Source organism: Periophthalmus magnuspinnatus, chromosome 2, assembly GCF_009829125.3.
Source record: "Periophthalmus magnuspinnatus isolate fPerMag1 chromosome 2, fPerMag1.2.pri, whole genome shotgun sequence".
Lineage (NCBI taxonomy): Eukaryota > Metazoa > Chordata > Actinopteri > Gobiiformes > Gobiidae > Periophthalmus > Periophthalmus magnuspinnatus.
In genome coordinates, this window is record NC_047127.1 from 6,767,221 (window position 1) to 6,792,146 (window position 24,926).

Sequence of the window (24,926 nt, forward strand, 5' to 3'; positions counted from 1 at the left end):
TGTAACCATTTTTACTATATCTTAATACAAAACGTTATTCAGTTGATTTAGAATAACATATAACTGATGTGTCAAGACTACCTGTCAAGTTTTATGACAGCTGTACCGTTGTATTAATATTTTGTAACTTTAACCCTCCCCCTTAAGATGAAACCACTTATTTGATGGAGACAATACACAGAATATAATTGAAATCAGCCTTTTCATTAATTTTACTGCATATCTGACAGAACCTTTGCCTTGTTTATATTTCAGATGAGTAGAGAGTGGGAGGATCGGCACAAACCTGGCACCCCTCTATCCCAAACGGAGGCTGATTTTATTTACTTCAGGAAACAGTCATCTTACAGGTGTGGTATCAGTGCATTCTAACAAGAAACATCCTGTCTTTATAACCGTCTGTCAGCCGTGTTGGAGTGTAGCAACAGAACATGTGAGGAAGTTAGCGATGGCCTTGTCATGCTAACATCTGTCTCTCTGCTAAGTCCAATCTGCTTATGTTTCTTTACTGTTCTGATTGAAAACATGATAAGAACGTGAGTTAGAGTTTAAGCTTGCATTTAAATTCCGCATTTGTCTGATTACTATAATTGGATATCTCTGCCTCCCAGCACAATCAGCAGTAGGATGCATAATGAAAATGATTGTGATCAAATTGGTTTTCTCTGATTGCAGCGTTTGTGAAAGCACATTGTCAATTCATAGAAATACAGATTGTCCATTGTGTCTTTGTCTGATGGTTGTAATGGTGGCTTTTGTTGTACTAAAAGTGAGTAGGATGGTACATGAAATTGTCATAGGGCTAGAGGCAAAGCTTTACCACCATTTGTGTTGTCTAACCATAATGCACTGCTTAATAATTGTGCATTGTCCCTTATACCAGTTTTCCACACCAAACATGTTGTAGTTTCTATGTACTGCGTTATTAGTCAAGCCTTACTCATTCTATGTTAGTAAGCTGCCCCAGACGCAGGAACAGACGCTCTAGTGTCTTGCCCAAGTGAGTTAAAGACACCAAACCAGATTTCTAGCATCTAAAAACGTGAAAAACAGAACTAGTTTATGTGAAATGGTTTGCAGTAATCCAAAGTTATTCCTCATTTACCTTATGCACATCATAATTAAGCATCAGGATGAGTTTATGAGCTCTTTTCACAACTTTCTGAGACCTGAGTGGAGTTTTGCAGCCAAGATAATGCTAACAGCAACCGGCATGCTGACTGTGCACTTCCTTATTATATAAATAAAACATGTAATGATTAAAGGCATACAGTACAAAGCTGACATATTTTTACCTAAAGTGCTGCATATACAATATATCTGCACTGGGGCAAGGCACATTTTGCTTAAGTACATGGGAAATAAATTGGGTACAGGGGCTTTAAAAAGATCAACTCTCCAAATAGGGGTGATATTGACAATAATTAGTATCTGTTTTATATATCTTCTTTTAAAAAAAGTATATGCATTATGATAGTCTTTATGAGAGAAACTTGTATTGGCCAATCGCTGCTTAATATTCTTGTTTGATTCATATTGACGATTCCACTCTTCTTGCAAAACTGTTTATTTATTTACTATTTTGTTATAGGCCACATACTTAATACTTAAACTTAAATTTTAAATATCCTCAAATGGTTATCTCTCTTGCAGTTTTTTCTCCCTGCAGTGTTTACGGCCCTTCTGGCTTGAGTTCCCTCTTATTTGAGTTGCTTATTTTCCCCATATATTTGAGCACAATTTGTCCTGCCCCAGTACAGATATATTGTACTAGCAGCTTTTGAGGTCTGCTGTGCACAGTCAGCATCTAATTATAAAGAGTTGAATTGTCCGATAACCCACAAGTGCACGTTAGCATGCTAGTTGTTGTTAGCTTCACTGTCAAACTCAACTCTGGCCTCTGAAAGTTGTGAAAAGCACTTATAAACTCATCACGGTGACTAATTAGGATGTTCGGAATGTATAAGTTAAGTGAGAAATAACTTTGGGCCACTGCAAACCTTTTAAAATGAACCAGTTCTGCTTTTCACATTTTTAAGATATCACATAACAATCAGGTAGCACCTTTAAATGTTATTGGCTTATAGAATGGTGTCTGTGTGATTTTGGCTTATAAAATGGTGTCTGAGTGATTTCATCTGAAAAACACTCATTTCCCTTCCACGTAAAGAATGCATATTGGATGAAGCTAGTATACAGGCACAACCTACATGTGGTTGAGACCTTGAGAAGGTTCCCCCGGCGTAGTGGGCCTTGTGTGGGCTCGAACAGCTCCTGACAGCTCTGCCCTCCCTGCAGCAGGGGTCAGATGTGCCCAGTGGGGACAGGGCAGAACATCCCTGAGGTCTGCTGCTTATTTTGGCTGCATGTTGTAAAAATAGTTATTCCAATCAGCCCTAGTATGTGTCCTGTCTGTGGATGACACTGTCTATGTGTGTTGCCATGGTAACAGAGGACAGACTCTACCCTCATTGTGTCTGTCAATATTTGACCACAGTATATTCTGATTATGTCCAGATTAGGAATGGTCTGATATGGACTTTTAAAATCAATACCAGTATCTGATATTTGTTTTGTTGTATTGGCCAACATAAATGTCATGATTTTAGCATCTAGCAAGGCCCAAATTGAAGTTAAGTTATTCTAAAATTCACAAAATGACTTTTTACTTACTAAAATAATTACAAAATGTGATTATCCATCCATCCATCCAGCCATGAGATCTAATAAAATATATTATACTTTTTATGATGTGTAAACAACAGACACATTTTAAACTTCATTACAGTGAAAAAAAAATATTGGTGCTAAATATCTGAGATTTGTTTTTAACTTTTAACGGATATGTGATAGGGAAATGCACTACTGTACCAAGGACAACTCCAGCTCTGTCATTGTTATCCGGTCTACATCATCACCGGTATAATACTCCCTACAACGGAAACATGGCCAGACTTGAATAGACAATACTATTATTACATTGTGTTGAGTTCATGCCTCTTTACACTCTCAGACTACAGTTCAGTTTATTCTAAAACAAGACTAAATATTACCATTACCTATACATTGACCACCCCTACTTCAGATTTTCTTTACAGCACGGGAATCCTGGTATTTTTACTGCAATCATTATAGGTCAGTTAGATTGATTTATTTTGAAAGAAAGTGTTTTCCCACATAAAATGCCACATTTTTTCCCCAACCACGGTATGCCACATAACCGCCACTTTGCATTGGTGACTATGCTAAGTGAATTAAGGCTATGTTCATTTTTGACAATATATTTTTTCACAATCAGATTAGGGTTAGGATTAGGCTTAAATACAGTTCATTCGGTCAAGGTTAGAACGTAGGGACAGGTTAGCTAAGCGGGTCTTTGCAGAACTACACTGAGAGAAATATATTGAACTAGACCGCATTATACCTCTGATACGAACAGTTATCCCAAAGCAATTAACCAAACTGATGAGATGCTCAAATTATTATTAAAACCCATTCAAAAGCCATATAATTTTGTGGTCAATTGTTCATCGCTATAGCAACGGTCCTAATTTCTCATCTTTCTGAAACACATGGACAGCCAGTCTCTCTCATCCCAGGTTGAGTGTTTGGACTCTGCCTCCTACTCTCTCTCCTCTAGTCTCAATATGGTAGTAGTGGTAATGGTGGTTGTTGTGTATCAGAGCAGTGGTAATCCTGCTGGACTAGTGTTCTGATGGGACAGAGTGTGTGGGGGCTGGGGGAGGGGCACTCCACTCAAGGGTTATATAAGGTTCAGATCAGCCTGCCTGCCCACACATATACTTTATTCATCACATCATATGGTATTAAGTTTAAATGTCTGTACAGTAAATATCACTGTAATTTTAAAGTAGTAAAATGAAAGTCAAAAGCTGTTATGATTTCAGATGGAGGGCAGGGGCCTGTGTAACTATACGAGATTCACTGTTTTTGAAAGAAATATCCAAATGTAAAATACAAACAACTCAGTATTTGTGGATCAATTTGTTAAAGATGGGTGACTTTTAAGATTAATATAACCAGTTTGTGGAGCCAGACAACAATCATGTCACTTTCTGAAATTATTGTGAGCAAAAATCACTTTTGTTTATTTATGTTGACAGAGGAGACATTCAACTTTGTCCCAGTTTTTGTTTCATGTGGCTAGGCCCAATAATTGTAGTGAAATCAACCAAAAAAGAGATCATATATGTATTGATATTTGCAGCTGATAACATCAACATTCCCTGGGGATGTGATGCTAATTGAGGGAACTGCTCTGTCTGAAGCTCAAGTGTGTTGGTTCAAGTCAAGTTAGATGTTAATGTGTGCTTTGTTTTAACACATGACCATAAAGAACTGACTTAGCTGAAAGGGACTTGTTTAACGGCACAAATAAGCTCGCCTGTTGTAGTTCCGAATAATATTATAGCCACAAGCTAGTTAGCGTTAGCCAACAGTTTCAGTTTGTTACTCTCACTATTTTTTGTTGAAAATCAAACAAGACCAAAACAAGACGTTTCAGGGAATTTTTAAACTTTGTGGCAGTTGAACATTTCGCCATAGACCACCCGGTGGGATGTCACTGCAAAGTATCAACAGCTCTATAATCAGAGACAGGTGAAGTGAATTACAGATTATCATTGCAACTGTTGGCAGAAAAAATAACCCTCTTCCTCAAAGTGGTTAGAATTGCAAATCTCATGTTATGACAGTAGAAGTTAGACAATACAGAACCATATTTTTTTTTCTTTTGGCTGTTCCTCTTTCAGAAGTTGAGAAAAAAAAATCTTGTTGTGGATTAAAGAAATTAGTGAAACTAGTTGAAATACATTAAAACTATTCAAATAATATAGCTCAAACTAACTATAGAAATAAACAAACAGGGCTAACCCTCCATCTGATACGAGTTTACATCCAACTTGAGGCGTATGACTCTCATACACTTTTTATTTATAGTTTTGGGTATCTTTAAATATTTTTCGATACTGTTACCCAAAACAATACCTGTTTTTTGCTATCAGTACTTGAATTATGCTGCTTTTGGTACCTATATCTGGATTATTTATGATATCACATGAGAAAACAGAAGTATAACTCTACTTTCTAATCATTAATTTGTGGTAACAGTATCTAGAAACAATCTAGTGCTCTCCCAGACATAAAACATGTATATTTTTTTCAGTATAGCTTTTGGTACCCACATTATGTCTGTATCAGTAGTACTTTTTATTATCAGTGTACTTTCAATTTTTCACAGCCCTATATATTTATTAATACTACTAACACTATCTACTAATACCATAACTAATGACCCTGCTGCGAGGACTAGGTACCTTTTCATTTTTTTTCAGGTACCACTTTAATTTGCAGTTTATTCAGTGTACTTCAGTGGTACTTGTTTTCGGCACTGGTACCTGTGCATTACTTTTTTTGGATCTACTGTATTTCTGTTTATCTTTGTATAGAGTCACAATACAAACAATGTTTTGACATCCAATTCAATCCAATTAAACTTTCGTCAATGTTGCACAACTGTTGATAAGTGTTCTTGGCAGGCTGTATACAGTACTTCAGTGACTGTAGTAATGTTCAGGTTGTGAGCTCTGCGTGTGGAGTTAGAGTCAGAGGAAGTGGGTTAATCAATAGAAGTCAATGAGCACATCGGACACAGGACAGCACTTAACTTCAGCATTAGACACAACATCTAACTAGGGATGGGATGGTATGAAATTTCCACAGCATGAAAATCGTGACTAAAAATACCATGGTATAACAGTACATTATAAAGCATTATAAAAAGAGTGCATTTGCTCAGAGCGAAATCCACTACAAGTTTAACCCTATCCCTGTCATGATAAATACTATATCGACTTATCATGGGAACAGATGGAACAATGATTTTTTTGGGGGTCAATACTAAGTTTTCTTTGTTATGAACTTCTGTGACTCATTATAGACACAAACTAACTACTCAAGTATTGCATTCTGTTATTTATTCTGTTATCTTGTTCATTTAGAATACTTTTATGGGGGAAAATTTGCTTAAGGGTTTTGTTTCAATGTGTGTGTTTGTGTCTGTGTGTAAATGAGTGAAGTCCGTGTGTCCTGTGGATGCCGTCAGAAGCCCATCTTCTTGGTATTGATACCTTGGTATTTTAAAACCGTGGTAACCTTAATACTAGTTATCGTCCCATCCCTGTGTCTAACTAATGTAGACTGAATGTGTTTACTTGAAAACAATTTTACACAAAGCATAGTTTATAAATCACATTGTCAACTGAGTAGGGAATTCAGTTCAGTGATATATATATATATATATATATATATATAAGAAACTTTCTAATTATTTGATATTTAAAAGAAAAAAAATTAAAGGCCCTGTAACCGATTTTTTTTTTCCATGGATTTGGGCAAAATTTGTCCTGCCTCAGTACAGTTATTTTGTATAAGCGGCTCTTGAGGTCAAAATAAATTAGCCGTGTAATATCTGTATCTAATAAAAAAGGCTTTTTATCCTTTTAGAATCAGGAAGTGCACAGTAAGCATACTAGTTGTTGTTGGCGAACTCTGCTTTGGCTTCTGAGAGTAGTGAAAAGCGCTTATAAACTCATTGTGGTGAATAATTAGGATGTTCATGCATAAGGTAAGGGAGGAATAACTTTGGGCCACTGTAATCTTTTCAGGATTTTAAGACGGTAAACATCAGGTACACTGCCTTGAATAAATCTGATTTAATGTTGTGAATTTCCAAAGTTTAGATGGGTAACAAAATCTTAAACAACTGAATTTTATTTACATTATCAGTGATCCATCTAGTCATACTTTTTTTTCACTTTTGACTTATTTATACATTTTGAGCTCTGCTCAAATATAAGTGCCATAACGGATTCACTTTTGGAATTTTCTTTTATCTTTACACATTTTATAATCAAAAAATTCCTTCCAAATAATACAGGAATACTTACCTCATGCTTTTGTCTGAATGAGGTACAACATTTTACTAGAATCTGCAAACAGCCAATCAATTTGAACTTGCCTTCTATTTACATAATAATAAGAACACATTACCACTGACCCATTTTTTGATTTATTTTTAGCCGTGGAATATATCCACACACCCTCTGGAGGAGCTTGTATGATGTATGCTAATGCCTGGATGATAACTGGTGCTAATTGGTGGTATCCAGGAGAGGACTGTGCAGGGCGAACAGAATGGGGCCAGCGTAGGAGGCTGAGTGCTGTCTTTTTGTTATGGAGATGTGAGTGGGTGAGGATGATGAGGATGACGAAGAGGAGAGTGGAGTGTGGAGCTTAAATTAGGGCGGTCAAAAATATAATCTATTGTTGTTTTATAAAAGCAAAAGCTGGCCTCAATTAAAGGCTCAAAATGCAATCTGACAGAACCGCTGAGTAGCGATTATGTTTCCACTCTGGATGTGTCCACCTGTCACAGTGTTTCTACTGTTTCAAGCAGGGGTGCCCAACGTGGGGCCCGTGGGCTGAACTTGGCCCACCAGGAGGATTCATTTGGCCCTTATGGAATTGCTGAGATTTGTGAAAAGTATCCATTTTTAATCAATTTTGCACTGAAAGGACTATCTGGATATGAAAGGAAATTAATTTCTACGTATCAAACAATAATAGTTTTGGTCCCCAGCTCGCTGATACATTTTCATTTTGACCCACTGAGGAAAAAAGTTTGGGCACCCCTGGTCTAAAGTGAAATGTATTGGCCCGTTTGAGGGGCTGAAGCGGACCTCACAGTGCAGTGAGATGATTGGATAAGAGAGAACGCAGACTCAAACGCTGACTTGATCTTGTTTTAAACCGCCGTATTTCCAGTGATAACTTTTCTGTTGAGCCGATGGGTTAGCTAAACAAAGCTAGTTTCCTGTTTATTGATGTATGGCACTTGTGTCAAGATAAAAAATATTACATTTCCAGTGAATAATACATCTAACAATAGCCAAACCCACTGATTACATAAAGAGGTTAAACACGGTGTAGAGGCGCAGAGAAGTGAAATAAATAAAGAAAAGGCTGGCGATAAATCAGTAGTTTCTTTTTATACAGTGCCACAGCCTTGGAATTAGTAAATGACTTCCTGAGATTGATTGAGAGTATAATTTAAGAGTGACTTACATGTTATTTATAAGACAATATTGGACATCAGACCTCTGCCCTTGGACCTGGAGTCATGACCAGAGCATGGAAGCACAGGCCCTTATCCCTCACCATGCCCAATATTGATACTTTGATTGTTTTGATAGTGATTTTAATATTGATTAGTATCTGAATATCAGTTTTTTTAACAACCTCACTACACGCACTGCCGTATAAGGTTAGCATAAATGGATGGAAAAGTTGTGATCGCGTACATATTTTAAAATTGTAGTTTTTGTGTCGATTAGTATCTGCCAGTGGTGGAACGAAGTAGTAAAACATTTTGAAGTGGATACTTTTTACTTGCAGGTATCTTTACTTTCTACACCACTACATTTTTGAACTGGATCGAAAAAGTATATATTTTTTTATTATAGTTTGAGATGTGTTGAAAAGGCTGAGTTTGAGCAAAACAAAAATGTACAAATAAAAAATCAGCTACAAAAAAATATTCAATTGTTTCTGTTGACCAAAATTCAGTGCAAAGCTGTATCAAAATTACTACATTTGAAGCTTTATTAAATCACAGAATACTTTTACTTTTTACTCTTTAAGTACATTTTTAAATGGGTACTTAATTACTTTTGCTTCAGTAGATTTTTTCATGTTACACTTTTACTTTTATGTGAGGATTTTTTTGCTGGGGTATCATTTTTTGACAACCCTAGCTGAAAAATTGTGAAGAAAATGACTGTAACTTTTGCCACATTCCCCTTTGTACCTATTGCAATACAGCAAATAAATGACTAAATAATGCTACAATAGAGTTCTTGAGTGTCTTCGCTGTAATTATGATGTCAGTCGCGTCTGCTCCTCCGCTCTTGTTTTTGTCTGGCAGCCTGTTGTGTGTCCCTCTGACCACTGTTAATCTAATAGAGCACTAATCCTCCCAGCAGGGGCCACTATCTGACACAAGACCCACTACCTGCTCCAAAAATAGCTCTATCTAATGTAATAAGATGTGATTTATGGGCTTTGAGGAACAGTGACCTCCAGTGGAAATCCATATGGTGTTGTGTAGGTTATGGTTGGTCATAAAAGTAAAAAAAAAAACTTATTAGGTTCAGCTTGTATAATTTATCAAGAATCACCATTGTGTATTGGTCAGCATTGAGTTTGTTGATATCTTGCTTATATCTTGCAATGATAATGAATGAATGAAAAAAGTCACAAATATGATTTCCAGATTTGCACAATAACTATTTTATTTATTAAATGTGTATAAAGATTTTTAATAGGGGTCTTTTAATTTCATTCCAATGAAATAACGTGAAGCATTAAGATAAGATATGATAAGATAAGATGTGCCTTTATTAGTCCCACAGTGGGGAAATTCCAGTATTTCACCGCACAGTTAAAGAACAGAAGGAAAATGATACATGCAATAAAACAAGGTAATAGATAATAGTATTTCTATACTATGTTTTCAAGACTTAAAGGGCCTGTATCTGATTGTTTTCCCCATGTATTTGGCATGTATTGTACAGCTATGTTGTATAAACAGCTCTTGAGGTCAAAATAAGGGGAATAATGAGGAATAAATAATGAGGAAGTGCGCGGTTAGCATGCTAGTTGTTGTTTGAGAGTTAGAGAAAGCGCTTATAAACTCATCACGGTGAATTAATTACGATGCTTGGAATGGTATGGTAAAATAAGGAGGAATAACTTTAGACAACTGCAAACTGCAAAAAAATGAGCTATAGTTCTGTTTTTTCATGTTTTTAAGAAAGTAAAAATCACGTATAGCGCCTTTAAGTGACCTACAATAAACCTCAAGTGTTGTTTTGACAAAATAAAAATCCCAATTTACAGTATACACAGCACAGTTTTTAGTTATCTCTCCGCCCACAATAGCCATAGTAGTTTGAAACTGGTTTATGATTGGACAGGTCAGTGTTTTCCTATCTGTCACTTCCTGGTTTGTCTGGATAGGAGCGAGGTGTGCGCGGTTTCTACTGTAGATCCCATGAATGTAGATAAGATAACGTTCGTATATGCTGTCGGCATATGTCCTTCACTGCGGGATTCTGGGAAGGATTATCGCTCCATAAGACTCTAATCCCGACACCTTTAACTTATCTATGTGGAGAGGTATGTGGCTGGCTATGCGCTTGTTGGTACTGTAAAAACTGTGAATTTAGATTTCTGTGGCAAAAAATTCAATAGTGAAAAAATGATTTAAATGTTCAATCAATATTTCTTGGTACAGGACAAATGTGAGTCACCAAACACAATTAAAATAAGTATAACATCTCAAAGATATCCAAATTGTACAGAAAGTATGGACAGAAACACTCTAAGTTTAATATGAAATTCACTAAAGATTAAATGTCAAATTCAAGAGTAACTACATGTGTTTGGAGTTGAAGTGTTATTACTATGGCTTTATAGTACTAGTAGTATTAACAACCATAACCACATATAAGGCTGATGTTATGCTTCTTCTGCTAGTACTATGCATACTACTACTAGCACTATTACTAGTACTACTACAACTAGGTGACTCTACCACCAACCGAGGCTGCTTCACTTATTTAAAAGCTCTGTACCTGATTTTCAATACCAACAACAACTAGCATGCTAACAGTTCCTTATTCTCAGACAATGATACGCTTTATAATTACAGGCAGACAGCAGACCTATTTTGACTGGGGCAAGACATATTTTGCTCAAATACGTGAGGAAAAAAGGGCATTTTTATTATTGTCTACACAACATTTTACATTTTTTTTCCTTCATTCCTAAATTCTCAACTTAAAAACTGGCTCTTGAAAATGCGCTTCGAACAAATTTCTCCAAAACAAGTCATGATTAAAGTAAAAGTATCGATATCAATAGGTTATTTCGATTTTTGTACTTGTACTTGATAAACTTGGCCTGTTGTCTCCATATGTGGACAGTTAAAGAAGTCATATTATGCTTGTGTCTGCTCGATATTTATAATCTATGACACCCGTGGATCATAGTCTTGTAATTTGCACATTTTAAATCGCAGCATTCATCTAAAACGACTTAATAAAAAAAACAAGTCCGCTGCATTCTGCATTAGAAAACTGTCAATCCCTCATATGGATAGCTGCAGATCACACTAGCGAGTAGCGGACGCTTCTGAATCCAATGCATATCATTGATTAAAAAAATTAAATTGAAGAACGAAGGAAGTACAAAGAAGTGAGCAAATACCTGTGGTGGTGTATACAGGGATTGATTGGCAATATAGCGTTTTGAAAATAAGTTTTTTTTGGAGTGATTTGTGCGTGTTTGAGCAATCTTTAAATCACTTAAGTATAATATGTTTAAAGCTCTGTCTGTTTTAACATACTGGCATAACCTTAAAATTCAAGATATGAAAATACATGACTAAATCCATCGTGCCACACCATCCTTGTGATATGAGCTGATGAGACGAGACCAATGACATTTACAAATCAGCTCGTCAGCTTAACACAAACCAGAAACCATTTGTCCTGTTACATTATTCATTAGCAGATTACACTTGAGGTGCTGGAACGACGGGCCGTTTGAAGACAATGATGGAGAGAGTTTTATTTTAACAACGTGGACTATCTGAGCTAAGTGTATCTTGCCCCTGTACAGATATATTGAATAAGCAGGTCTTGAGATCAAAATCCGTTCACTTGTGCTGTGTTTTATTGTGAAATAATCAAGAAGTGCACTGTTAGCATGCTAGTTGTTGTCAGCATTTCCGTGACAGTACTTTCCTCTGGTTTCTGAAAGTTGTGAAAAGCGCTTATAAACTCATCGAGGTGAATTATTAGGGCTGCAGACTAATGATTTGAGTTTTCATGTGGGTGAACCAGAACGTGATTTGAGTGCCGTCGTTTAAGCTGTTGTAATATATTATCCTTAAACTGCTTCAATAAATAAATAGACCTAAATAAATAATGTTAGTTACTTTTACCCGGATATACAGTTCATACTCTATACTACACACTTATTAAAGAAAAAAAAAGAAGAAGAAAAAAAAGAAATATGTAAATGTCTTTGACTGTCTTGTTTATTCGATCAAATAACATTAAGAATTTATCTTTTTAAACAAGTTCAAACAGAATGAGTTGGTAGTCTGTCTATTATACTGTCTATTATATAAATATTGGCTTCAAAAACTAGTCAGAGTCAAAGGTTGTACTTTTCAGGATCTTTACAGTTGGCTCTAGCGCGTAGAGAGTGACACCTTTTACTTCCAATAGTTGATCTTTGATGTCTTTTGCCGTCTAGTTTTATTTCTTCTTTCACCTCACACATTGGCAGCATCAAATGATTTAAGTAACTGAACAGTGTGGAGGATCTGCTCTTTAAAGGAAAAAACTGTGCCTCATTCACAAATAAATGAAAAAAGTCAAACTTATGAGAACTGCTCTGCATATTAAGCCCTGTGCACCAGAGCTCATGCTTCAGCCGCTCAGACTGGCTTTAGCCGTCTGTGAAGAAGTGAGGCGAGTGAATTCACGTTTTTTTCTTTTAGTTGTCAATTAAAACAATCAGTTGGTGAGTTCTGTCTCATTTAATCTGCGTTTATAATGGGAGGAGATGAGACATGAGAGGGGATGTGATGAGGACCTGTCAGGTGCATTAGTGCGACCAAGGGAAATTTTAGTCTCACCGGGCAAAATATTAGGCGCATGTGGTTGCACCGAGCCCTGATTAGGATGCTCAGAATGCATCAGGTAAATGAGGAATAACTTTGGAAAACTGCAAACTGTGCAATGCCTTACAATACCATCTATGAACAGTATATTTTTTCTGAACGTTGTAAAAAAAAAAGTACATTAAATATGGAAAAAATATTTTATTATTCATTATAATTTTGGTAATTTGCAGTAAGTCCTTTCCAAAATCTTAGTCACACAAAGGAGTAGAGAGGAGTTGCCCAGTTCTTTTAATGGTAAACACTAAAATCTGTTGTTTCCTATGACGATATATTTAACAAAATGATCAGATATGTTGTTTCTCTCATATTTTGCAGTCCTACTTTGAACGTACGTCATTGACCAACAGCATGACACGACAGACCCGAGAGTTTGTTGATAAAACAGTGACAAAAGGGCAGATCCACGCAGGCTGTAACTAAAACATCACTGAAAAAAAATCAATGTTTAGATGACTTAAAATGACTTGTTCTCAAAGTGTATATGACGCTTTTTGTACTCCATAGATTTGACTCATATTTATTAACTCGATAGACATGTCGTAGACCAAATCTTTTATTTATTTTACATGTTTCCATCCAATCAGAGAGCAGAATGAGTGTCACGAGTGCTTTTCCAGTTGGTTTTTAAGCCTAAAAGGACTCACACCCTCAGCCAATCATGAATCAGTGCTAGTACAGCCTGTGCAGCTCAGTGAGTGAATTCTTGATATTCTGAGCTTTCACATGAGGCCTGTCCATATACTGAGAATGAGAAATACTTGTATACATCCTCTATCTGCAGATTGAGGCTCTGGCAACCCTCTTAAAACAGTAACAGTGTGGGCTATGGCTACATACAGTTCCTCGAGTTGATATTTTAATGTTGCAGTGCGGGAGGTGATCACAGGCTGCTACTTGACCTCCAGGCCCCATCACCATGTATGCACCTGCTCCTTTCCAGACCGCGTCACGCTTCTGCCATGCCAATAAGACACCACTGTATCTGTTATTGTATTTTTAGCTCACTCGTCCATTTATGAAGAGATTATTATCATGGTTACATAATGGGCATAATACAATTCACAGGAGGAGAGGGGGAGTGAGAGGGAGGCCTGACTGTAATCCTCTCCAAAACACCACAAATATGCTGTAACTACATGGAGCCTTGTAGTATTTGAAGGATTTTTTTTACTCAATATGGTCATTATATTATAGCTGGTAACTGTAAATTGTTGACAGACTAGTTCATCCCCTGGTATAAAACGCTGATTAAAGGAAGTGTGTGTAGCCTGAGCTTTTGCAGTTTAAATAAAGGTACTACAATCACAAGGGAACATGGGTTGCCAGTGCCTTTTCTCATTCTCAGTATACGGACAGGCCTCATGTGAAAGCTCAGAACCTCCAGAATTCACTCACTGAGCTGCAGAGGCCGCACTAGCACTGATTCATGATTGGCTACAGGTGCTGGGGTTTAGGTAGTGACCATTCAGATCAGAGAGAGTCCATGTAGGATTAAACGAGCATTGAAACTGGCAACCCAAATTGGTGACTCATGTGAGGCTCATTCTACTTTCTGATTGGATAATTGTCTTGAGAACCAAAACACAAATTCTAACATAAATAAATCATGTTTTTGTTAGTGAAAATTAAACATTACAGGTGAACTGAGACAAAAATGTGCTCGATATGCAAATTTTGAACCTGTTTCTGAACTCTGAACTTAAAAGTACTATTATATGGTTATGTGTTGACAGGAAAGCCATAGCCAAATCAGGTCTCCGCCAGCTGCCCTCTGACCCCTGCACCTCCTCCCTGGGCAGGATGGAGCCCGAGCCACACCTGCGCACCGCTGTGGACTGGAGCGTGAGTAAAATACATCAAAGAAATGTGAATGATAATTAGATTTGTTGTAATTATGTATTGTGATCATTACTTTAAAAATCTCATTCTTTGGATTTACGGAGTGAGTTTTTACGGTTACAGTTACAGTTACAAAAAGGTTAACCTAAACTGACCATGTTTATGCCATATTAAAGTGAATTTTGTTTGCTCCTGGTGTCAGTAATCTTGAAAAATCCTAACATTGCGCTGTGTGTTTCTTTTCAAATTAATCGCAACACTAAAATCTGATATTGTGGTATCCCTAGTCAAAAAAAAAAAACTATATCCATGTGTAGTCCTTTGCTGAAATGCCAGATAAATAACTGTTTTCTACCTACTCACTGACAATGAACCCTGGCTTTGAATGTTTTCTTGTTGCTTTGTTGTTCTTCTTGTTTACCAAAAAGACATTTCTAAAATCTGAGTCTTTCCTCTGTGTCCAGGAGGGGGCGGTGTACGGGGAGCACATGTGGTTTGAGACCAACATGTCCGGAGACTACTGCTACGTGGGAGAGCAGGACTGCGTGGCCCGAGCACTGGTGGGCAATCTGCATTCTGTTGTTTAGGAGTCAGGAAAACAGCACCAAGTATTCTATTGTTGCAACAGAGCAGAGCAGATGCAGCAGAAGAGGCTCAGAATGATGACAAATAAGGACTGTTGTCATAGTAATTAACAATTTAAAGGGGACATATTGCTCTTATTTTCTGATCTATGTTATAATGTTGTTTCCTTATCATAAATACTGGAGTTGTGTTTTGTTTCATTCACATGTTTAACACACAAAAGCTGCATATTTAATCTGAGTTCTTTTCTCACCTAGAAAACACTCTGTTTCACCTTGTGCTGTCATGTGATAATACAGGAAGTGCTCCACTGTGTTTTTAAACTCCACACACCTTCACTAGAATCTTTTGGATAATTTCAGCCCTGGATATTTTTATCTCTCCTAAGCAAAGAGTAAAAGATAGATGTTAATTTGATAACTGCCGCTCCTTGACATCACAAGGTGGAACAGAGCATTTTGAGCTTTAGACATGTAGACAAACTAGTAATGTAGGATTATTCATGTATGGATGTAATAAAACACAACTCCAGGTATGTTTGTTATGAGGTAACAACGTTCTTAAATCTCACAAGAGTTATTTTTGTGTGATATTAGACCTCTAAAACAAGGTATTATATAGTTTTGAATAGTGAAAATTCCTCAAAATGTCACCTATAACGTTAAGATAAAACTGGGATTTAACTGAATAAAACACGGAATGAATATAAAAATTAAACAAATCATATTTGACATTTAGTGAAACTTTGATTTTGTTTCAGTAAATGTCAAATGTGGCAGACCTTCCCACTCCAAAAGTTACGCACTCCATGGAGATGTTATTGCCTGTAATGTTCAACTTATCTTGCAATTATTATTATCTTGCAATATATTAACTTTACTGATGTATTTATTGCTATCTAGAAAGAAAACGGCTTGTCTGTATCCATGGGAATAGCTATGTTTAATGCCATACTGTGGAACATTCAAGGCAAAGCAATAACGTCTCTTTTTAGACAAGCAGGTGGCAGATTCTCCACCAGAAAAGTTGCATTGTGCACCTTTAACATGAAAATAAAATGATTATTCTGCAAATCAAATATTAAATAAATTTATAATATATGCAGTCATGAAGTTTATTTAAAATGTATTGTATTTTTAAACATACAAATGTTTTATATATTTAGATTTCTTATAAATATAAATCCCTTGTCTGTAAGCACTGTATTTGTATAATGCTCTGCTGCCCCCTAGTGGATATTAAAGTGATTACTACACATTCACTACACACGTTTTTATTTTATTTATCTTTATTTACACAGGGAGAGCCCAATGAGAGCACTCAGACTCTCCTGTTCAAACAAAAAGAAATAATGTAATAATAAGTACAAAGGTCCATTTAAAACATTAAAAACAGGTGCAGGTGTGAGTATAAATATTTGTTACTAATACCAATTTTGCTTTTCCTTGAAATATATTACATTTTTGTGAAGCAAACCAGTCAAAAGCCCTATTTCCAATCTCATTTCTGTTGTGGCTAGTCCTTAGTCTTATACAAACATGATCTTGTATTAAATGTTCCACAGACGATACTACAGTAAGTTGTTTGTTTTTTTATAGCAGAAATCATCAAGTCGAAGAAAGTGCGCGGCCTGTAAGATCATAGCTCACACCGTCTGCATCGAACAGTTAGAGAAGGTAAGTTATGTTATGATTTTGTCGCTAATGTAAACACGTTGACACATTTATTGCCGAGCTAAAAACAAACCAAGAACTCATTTAAATTAATCAATGCTTAATTTTCCAGTTCCCTGCTTCCAGAGCCATGCTGTTGGATTCCATTCTCCCACTCAATGACCCCAGTTTTAGAGTGAGACTTCACAAAAGACTTCACAAAAAATCTCCTATCTGTCATTTCTGGTGCTGTCTAGAAATCAAAATGAACCGGATTTGTGATTTCTGTACAAATTATTCACAATTTTATGGCTTGCAAATATGATGAAAGAAGATGATCAGATGAAATGTGTAGGGAACAGACTGTTGAAACGCTTTGATCAGAATGTAAACATGGAATATTTATCAAAGTCCTTCAAAATTGACTGAAATAGGTTGTGAAACCTGCAGATAAACCAGTTATGTTCCTTCCTTCCTTGGACTTTCACAAGACACTATTTCCTTCTTAGAGAATTCATATGAAAAAGCCCACATTCCAAAGATGATTCACTTTTTTTATTTTTATTGCACAGACTTTTGTTAACACTATAGGTAGTTCAGAATATTTCAAATAACTTTTCCCGCATCCACTTATGACAACAACAAAAATCTGAAATCATGAATCTCTCTTTTGTGATCATAATCCTGCAAATATTTTATGCATTTACTTTTTATACTATACTTTCCAATGTTATGAATGTTTGGTTCTTTCAGGGGAAGACTTGACAATCACTACTTTTGTCCTAAAGAGTTTATAAATGTGTTGTTTCTATTCATATCAGGCAAATCATAATAAACTGTAAGCGGTTTAAAATGTCAAAAAATTTCAGCAGTTTCAAAATAAATAAATAATCTTAATTTTAAATCTGGAAGTTTTAGTAGAAATTGCTTGCAACACATTGATAAACTGCAGCTCACAAGTCACTTTTCCTTTCAAATGTTTACACCAGGAGGCACTGGGATCTGAACTTTGAAACTGGGCGTTTTTAAAATGAATATTAAAATGGATTTCTATTTGTTTTCAGATTAATTTCAGGTGCAAACCATCTTTCCGTGAAGGAGGGCCTCGGAATCACAGAGAGGTAAATGCGTTTTGGAATTTGGATGGGAAGAAAGATTTCAACTTGCAATTTCGAGCCATTGTGTGTTTGTGTTGTAGCCTCTGGTCGTTCGCCATCACTGGGTCCATCGCAGGAGACAGGATGGCAAATGCAAACAGTGTGGGAAGGTGAGTGTTACTATGGTTACATGTAAATAAAGGACTCTGTAGTGTATTATATAAGCTTTCTGTGATCAGGCTGCTGTGATTGCTGCTAGTGTTGTCACGATACTAGCATTTCAAACTCGATTTCAACACTAAGGAACAGTCTCGATACTCATTACTTATACCACAATGATAATAAAAAATTGCAGTACTTTCTGTTATATTCCCATGTGGCCTTATTTCTTTGTAATCCTTCAATCATCCGGGTAGGTTCTATAGTTGTCCATTACTAGTCTATTTGGTCTTATACTTAGCTGTTCAGAAAAGGTTAATTTTTGTCCTGTGAATGTGCCTTTTTTTGTATCGATACCTGCTCAAATGAGTATCTAGTGTCAGTGCTAATCTTATTATTGTTTAGTATCTGATTTGCAGTACTTTTGAAAACTCTAGTTCAAGTATTCTTTTAACCACTGCCTCATTCTCTGTATGAGCTGAAAACAGTTCATTTTACTTATCCCCGCCCACTTCAACTGTACCCTCCTACTCCAGGAAGCACCGACCAATCGGAAAGCGCTCCTAAACCTGTCCACTGCACTTATTTTTCTCTCAAATTGTCTGTATATAGTTCTTCATTTATTTGATAGAGACATTACAGCATACTAAAGGTTTAAATGAAGTGAAATGTTTTTATGGTGAGATTATAGTGCCCCCTGCTGGCCATTCAACCAACGGAGGAATTATTCAACACACTTTTTTAGAAACTGAATCATATTTTTGAAGAGAAATTATCAATATTGCTTTAGAAAAAAAATTAAAGGCATGTTACGTCCCCATAATCCCTCAGTCGTCGAGGTTGGTTCCATAGTGGTCCATGAGCGTAATTGTTAATTTCTGTCCTGTGAATGTGGCTTTTTTGCATCGCTACCTGCTCAAATGAGTATCTAGTTTCGATACTTATTTTAGAATCAATTATTATCTGATTTTTGATACTTTTGACAACCCTATCCCCTTTAAATATTTATGTTATGTTGTTTCCAGGGTTTCCAGCAAAAATTCACCTTCACCCACAGTAAAGACATCGTGGCCATCAGCTGCTCCTGGTGCAAGCAGGCTGTGAGTCCCTCCCACACACTCCCGTTATTATGACAAACAGTGATTCAGAGTCAAAATTGTGCATCCATCTTGAATAATACAACAAAACTCATCAAAATCTACTACTGTAATCACGTCGGCCATTTTGCTAATATTTTAAGTGAATTAAGCCAAGCGCCCACAGCGAGGACTGCAGAATGAAATATGCTTCCAATAACATTTTGTAATTGTTGTTGTCGGAACTGATGTGAAATACGATTGCTAGTCCTAGATGATATTTTTGTTGGGTTTTTTTTTTTTTTTTTTTTTTTACAGTACCACAATAAAGTCTCCTGCTTCATGCTCCAGCACATAGAGGAGCCCTGTCCAATAGGAGCCCACGCTGCGCTCATAGTCCCGCCCACCTGGGTAGTTCGAGTCCGCCGGCACCAGGTACTCGCACACATATTAGGGACGTAAATTTTAGTGGCCTGAAATCACAGTGTCAGAACAGTCAGGTTGGATTTCACTACCGCTAAAGCCTGATTTGATGAGCTCCCGAAAAAGCGAGTAGTAAAATGTAATACTGCGTGTAATTATGGAAAGAAATAACCATAAACATTTATTAGACTTATGATGATTCAAATGAATGGAGCGATTGTCTAGATATTGGTGCCATAAAAATAAAAACCCTTGAACAAAGATGATATGGCAGTGACATAAAAACTGTAGTGCCGCACATGCAGAGATGAGTAGAGTAGGCAAAAGCTGTACTGAAGTAAGAGTAACGTTACTTCAAAATAATATTACTCACGTAGAAGTACAAGAAATGATTAAAGTAAAAGTAAAACAGTATTTGAGAAAACTACTACTCATCTTAAGAGAAACTTAAGGAGTAACTGTCAGGGCGTAACATCTGAACTATGGTTTGAAGTTGATTAATGCACAAAATCTAGTATTTTCAAAGGAGGGACACAAAAATGAAACAAAGTAAATCATTTCTGAAGGAGCACTGCAAGAAACGCAAATGTTCAAATCATTTAATATTGTTAACATAAAGAGTAGAAGAGTAACCACAACTTTTACTCAAGTAAGAGTACTGTTACTTCTATAAAATATTACTCAAGTAGGAGTAAAAGTATGCTGTTCGAAAAGTACAATTTTTAAGATGTTATCCAACTAAATGTAACAGAGTACTACACCACCTCTGCACACTTCTTTGCATTCTATGGTACAGTATGGTATGGTACTCCCAATTTTATCTCAAAGTATTTTGTTTTGGATGTGCGTAATCTTCATTTCATCAAACTTCATTGTAACATACAAGTTCCCAGTAAAAGCTTATTTTTATTTTTATTCATGTGATGAAAAATAACATTCACTCTATTAGTTTCAGTTTACATTTACACAGTTTGGTCATGTAAAAAATTTGTATCATCTACTGGTGTATTTTTTTTCTATCATTGTCTCATGTCACTTCAGAAAGACTACTTAAATTAATTTGAATGTTTTGAAACTTGTGCTCTCATGACATATATATATATATTTTGTGACTCTATGATCCTTGCATTTCTAAATAAACCTAGAAACGTGCCTTGAACTGCGGGAGTAACATTTTTCTCCTTTGTGTTTGTGTGCTCTTGACAGTCGTCGGTGAAAAACAATAAGAAGAACAAGCGAGCGTCGTTTAAAAGGAGGAGCAGTAAGAGAACGTCCGAGGTCAGGGCTGTCACGCTCTACTCTTTGAAATGAGAAAACGGAAAATAAAATGTCACAGTGTCATGTGTGTTTGTGTGTTTGTGTGTTTATCTGTTTGTGTGTTTATCTGTTTGTGTGTTTATCTGTTTGTGTGTTTGTGCGTGTCTCAGTAGTTTTAAAGTATATGCTCTAAATCTGTGTTACTCAATCAGGCCTACAGGGAGCACTTTTCTTGGGGAACTTGAAGTGAAATATAGATGAAGGTGCACTATGAAACTCTTCAAGTGAAGGGTCCATGGAAATGTTATTCCTTTGCCTGGAATATTCCACAGTATGACATTAACTATCTCACTGGAGATGAGCAGGTGATGCCATCACAGGTATGGTCTGTGGAGAGGCTTCCATAGTCACAGTGAACTAATGTTTTCAAGGTAAACACCTGTAATTGAAATGAAACATAGAAACAAGCTACTTTGGAATATTCAAGGCAAAGCAGTAACAGAAAGAAGTGGGTGGACGCTCCATCTGGACAGCTATATAGCGCCCCTTAGGGGTTATTTGTAATCTTTCTAATCGTGTTTGGGGTAATAAATATAAGTAGAAAAAAAAAGTTTATTAGCTTCACAGGGAAGATATTAGTTTGGGTGAATTCCCAACAAAATATGAAATAAGTTTATATTGTCAAGGCAGAAGAAATGAAAAATTACTAAATTAAATTGTCTCAAGATAAATATTAGGGTTGTATATGATATATTTTGAAAAATAATTGTCAGATATGTTTAGAGAGTAGCAAGGCTTATGAAAAAGCTGGTATCCACTTCCCCAAATTATTGATCTTTTCTTCCTTTCTGATAGAAATATTTGTGTTAGACACAGTTTGCTACATCAAAAAGTCTGGCTCTTAGATTGGAACACGTCTGGTAGATTGTTGATTTTGTGTATATTTTTTGTGCCAGGAGGGCCGACCGTGGAAGCCATTTCTGATCCGACCTGTACCTGCTCCTCTGATGAAACCTCTGCTAGTTTTTGTCAACCCAAAGAGTGGAGGAAATCAGGTACTTGCACTCTAGTCGTGCTTAACTCACCACACAAAAGGGAAATACATTTTTAAATTGGACTCATTTTGGAGGTTATTATGGCTACAGTCTTTGGAGTGGCATTAATAACTAGAGCTACAATGTGCAGCGCAGCACTGGGCCAGGAATTTTAATTACGTTTCTATTATGTGTAAAGAATTAGGCAGGTCCCAGCGGATTCCTGTGGGCTGAACAATTGGAGGCAAACTAGGCAACCTCTGAATGAATGGCCCAAAGGCTGTTGTGTCAAGAATAGAACTGCAACAGACGAACAGATTTTTTATATTTTAAATGTAAAAAATATGTGAAGTTTTGAAGTACCATAACTTTCCTCCATATTCTTATTCTGTATTAAAAGTTCTAACCATATTTCGGTATTTTGTGGATGTGTTTAAAATGTGAACTTTGAACAGAACACTATGATTAAAATGCAAATGTAATTGTAATTGCAGTTCTTGTCAGAAAAATCTCAGTTTTATCATTTTTCCCAAATCGTTCAGCCCTAATACTAAATATAAATGCTTGTAATAAATAAATATTGACATTTAAAGGTCCTATATTACACAAAATGGTCTCTTGTGAGCTTTAAGCCATGTTATAATGTTGTTACCTCATCTAAACCATATCTGGAGTTGTGTTTTTTCATTCATGTTTGAGTAATCCTGTTTTATTAGTCTGTCTACATCTGAAGCTCAAAATGCTCTGTTCCACCTTGTGATGTCATGAAGTGGTAGTTTTCAAGCTAACAGCTCCTTTTACCTTTTTGTTTAGTAGAGATGGGCAATTCCAGGGCTGAAATCATCCAAATGATTGTAGTGAAGGTGTATGGAGTTTAAAAACACTTTGGAACACTTCCTGTATTACCACATGACATCACTAGGTGGAACACAGTGTTTTTAGTTTGAAAGAAGAACACGGCCTAAATATGCAGGGTTCGTGCGTTAATGAAGCAAAACAAAGTCCGGCAGGCATCTTTATTCACCAATTTTGTATTTTAACTAATAAATATATTTTAAATCTTTTAAAATTATTTGAGAATTGCCCAAATTAAATCCACTGAAACATATAGTTGTGCTCATAACTTCCAGTCTACCCTACTTGATGTTTACATATAGTTTTGCCCTGCTTTCCCCTCTCCTACTTTCTGAGTGAAGTGTGCTTTTATATTTAAATCAGGCCAGCCGTGTATCACATAAAGTAGGTCGCACTGTCATTAAGAGTTAGTAAACATGTCCGCCATCACCAGGAGGTCAGCTGGGTGTGTCATGTGATCTACTTAACCAACATGTCCATATGGTAGAGAGGTGAAAAGTAACTAGAATCTAGATACTTGAGCAAAGAACACATCTTATGCAACCATGTTATACTGTTGTCCACTCGTCAAAACTATACAGAGAGTTGTATTTTGTTTTATTTATGCTTGTTTCAGTAATCCATAAATCCAACGTAATTTTGCCTGTTTTGTTGCATCATAGATAAAACTCCTATGCTGTTTTTAAGCCCATACATCGTCACCAGACTTGTTATGCAGTCAAGGCAACATGTAAATGCCTCCTACTTCACGCTATTTCACCTTTTACTCAAAATCCAACCTTTATCTGGAGCACTTTAGGCTATATATTTATATGAAGAAACGATACTTGGAGTTGTTTGTACTTCCTGGTCACATGATCTCATTCTGCTCTCTGATAGGGCACAAAGATCATGCAGTCGTTGATGTGGTACCTGAATCCTAGACAGGTGTTCGACCTCAGCAATGGAGGGCCCAAAGAGGGGTAGGGCCATTATGGAATTATGATTAACAACTTAGAATCAAGATTATATATTACACTCTAATATTTGAACTTTTCTGAAGGCTGGAGTTGTACCGTAAAGTGCCAAACCTGAGGATCCTGGCCTGTGGAGGTGATGGCACAGTAAGTAATCAGGACTCAAACTAATGTTACACTACATATTCTTGTCTCATACATGATTTCTGTTCTGTGCTCATGAATTTTAGCCAGCGTTTTCCTAAACTTCTTCCAATTATGAAAACTAATTATTTCAGGGAATTTTCAGATGTGCTTGTACTTCAGTAATATTAATAGGTGTAGGTAGTAGGTTGGTTGTTATAGTAGGTATTGGTAGTAGTAGTAGTAGTAGTAGCAGCATTAGTAATAGCTGGTAGTAGTAGGGGGGGTGGTTGTAGTAGTAGCTGGTAGTAGTTATATTCGTGGCCATGTTGTCTATGTGTATTAAATGAATATGTGAGTTGGATATTATGATTGGTGGTTTGGACTTCACAGACATCAACAACATTTTACTTTTTACTCAAAGTGGCATTTTTGGCTTGCCCTGTTAATATTATTCAGTCATTTACAAAGCATTCCGGGTTCTTTTATGTTTTTGGAACAATTTGGAACTCTGGCTTGTTTTCCCTAAGTGGCTGTTAGTCATAATATACCAATTTATGCCTCAATGTTTTTCTGACACACTGATCGAAGTTGAGAGCTGCATCAAGGCTGTTTGAAATTCAGATTGTGTGGCCCTTTCTAGAGTTCATTTTTTGTAGTGTAAATATGCAAAACTTTTAGAGATGGAAACTGTATAGAAATAAGTTAATTTGTTGGAAAATGTAGGTTCTTGAGCAATACATAGATATATAGAACCTTTTCAAAATCATTTTTAATAGGCCTACCTATTTTTTTTATCTTGTATGGGTAAAGTTTCTTCCAAGGCAACAGCATGATTGAAAATGTGTTTTTATTATTCATTTTATATTATTTTTCTTACATTTCTTTAAAACCAGGTTGGCTGGATCCTGTCATGTCTTGAAGACCTCTCGTTCAACCCTCAGCCCCCTGTCGCTGTGTTACCCTTAGGGACCGGGAACGACCTGGCCCGGACCCTCAACTGGGGCGCGGTACGTCCACTCAAGATCTGCC

General features: G+C 36.4%; 2 protein-coding genes across 3 annotated transcripts in view; one reads left to right on the forward strand and one right to left on the reverse strand.

Moving 5' to 3' along the window:
* The window catches only part of atg3 (autophagy related 3), a 257,779-nt gene that overhangs the window by 95,787 nt on the left and 137,066 nt on the right, over positions 1-24,926 (reverse strand). The window lies entirely within an intron of this gene.
* The window catches only part of LOC117384771 (diacylglycerol kinase zeta-like), a 106,412-nt gene that overhangs the window by 1,209 nt on the left and 80,277 nt on the right, over positions 1-24,926 (forward strand). Inside the window, exons 2-15 of one of the 2 annotated variants that reach the window (XM_055227524.1) lie at positions 256-350; positions 14,572-14,680; positions 15,142-15,237; positions 16,861-16,938; positions 17,048-17,110; positions 17,979-18,035; positions 18,113-18,181; positions 19,196-19,270; positions 19,565-19,681; positions 20,876-20,947; positions 21,883-21,981; positions 23,695-23,777; positions 23,858-23,918; positions 24,791-24,904. In XM_055227524.1, the coding sequence (XP_055083499.1) occupies positions 256-350; positions 14,572-14,680; positions 15,142-15,237; positions 16,861-16,938; positions 17,048-17,110; positions 17,979-18,035; positions 18,113-18,181; positions 19,196-19,270; positions 19,565-19,681; positions 20,876-20,947; positions 21,883-21,981; positions 23,695-23,777; positions 23,858-23,918; positions 24,791-24,904 (1,188 nt within the window). The remainder of the gene's footprint in view (positions 1-255; positions 351-14,571; positions 14,681-15,141; positions 15,238-16,860; positions 16,939-17,047; positions 17,111-17,978; positions 18,036-18,112; positions 18,182-19,195; positions 19,271-19,564; positions 19,682-20,875; positions 20,948-21,882; positions 21,982-23,694; positions 23,778-23,857; positions 23,919-24,790; positions 24,905-24,926) is intronic. The other variant, XM_055227526.1, reaches the window with a different exon arrangement.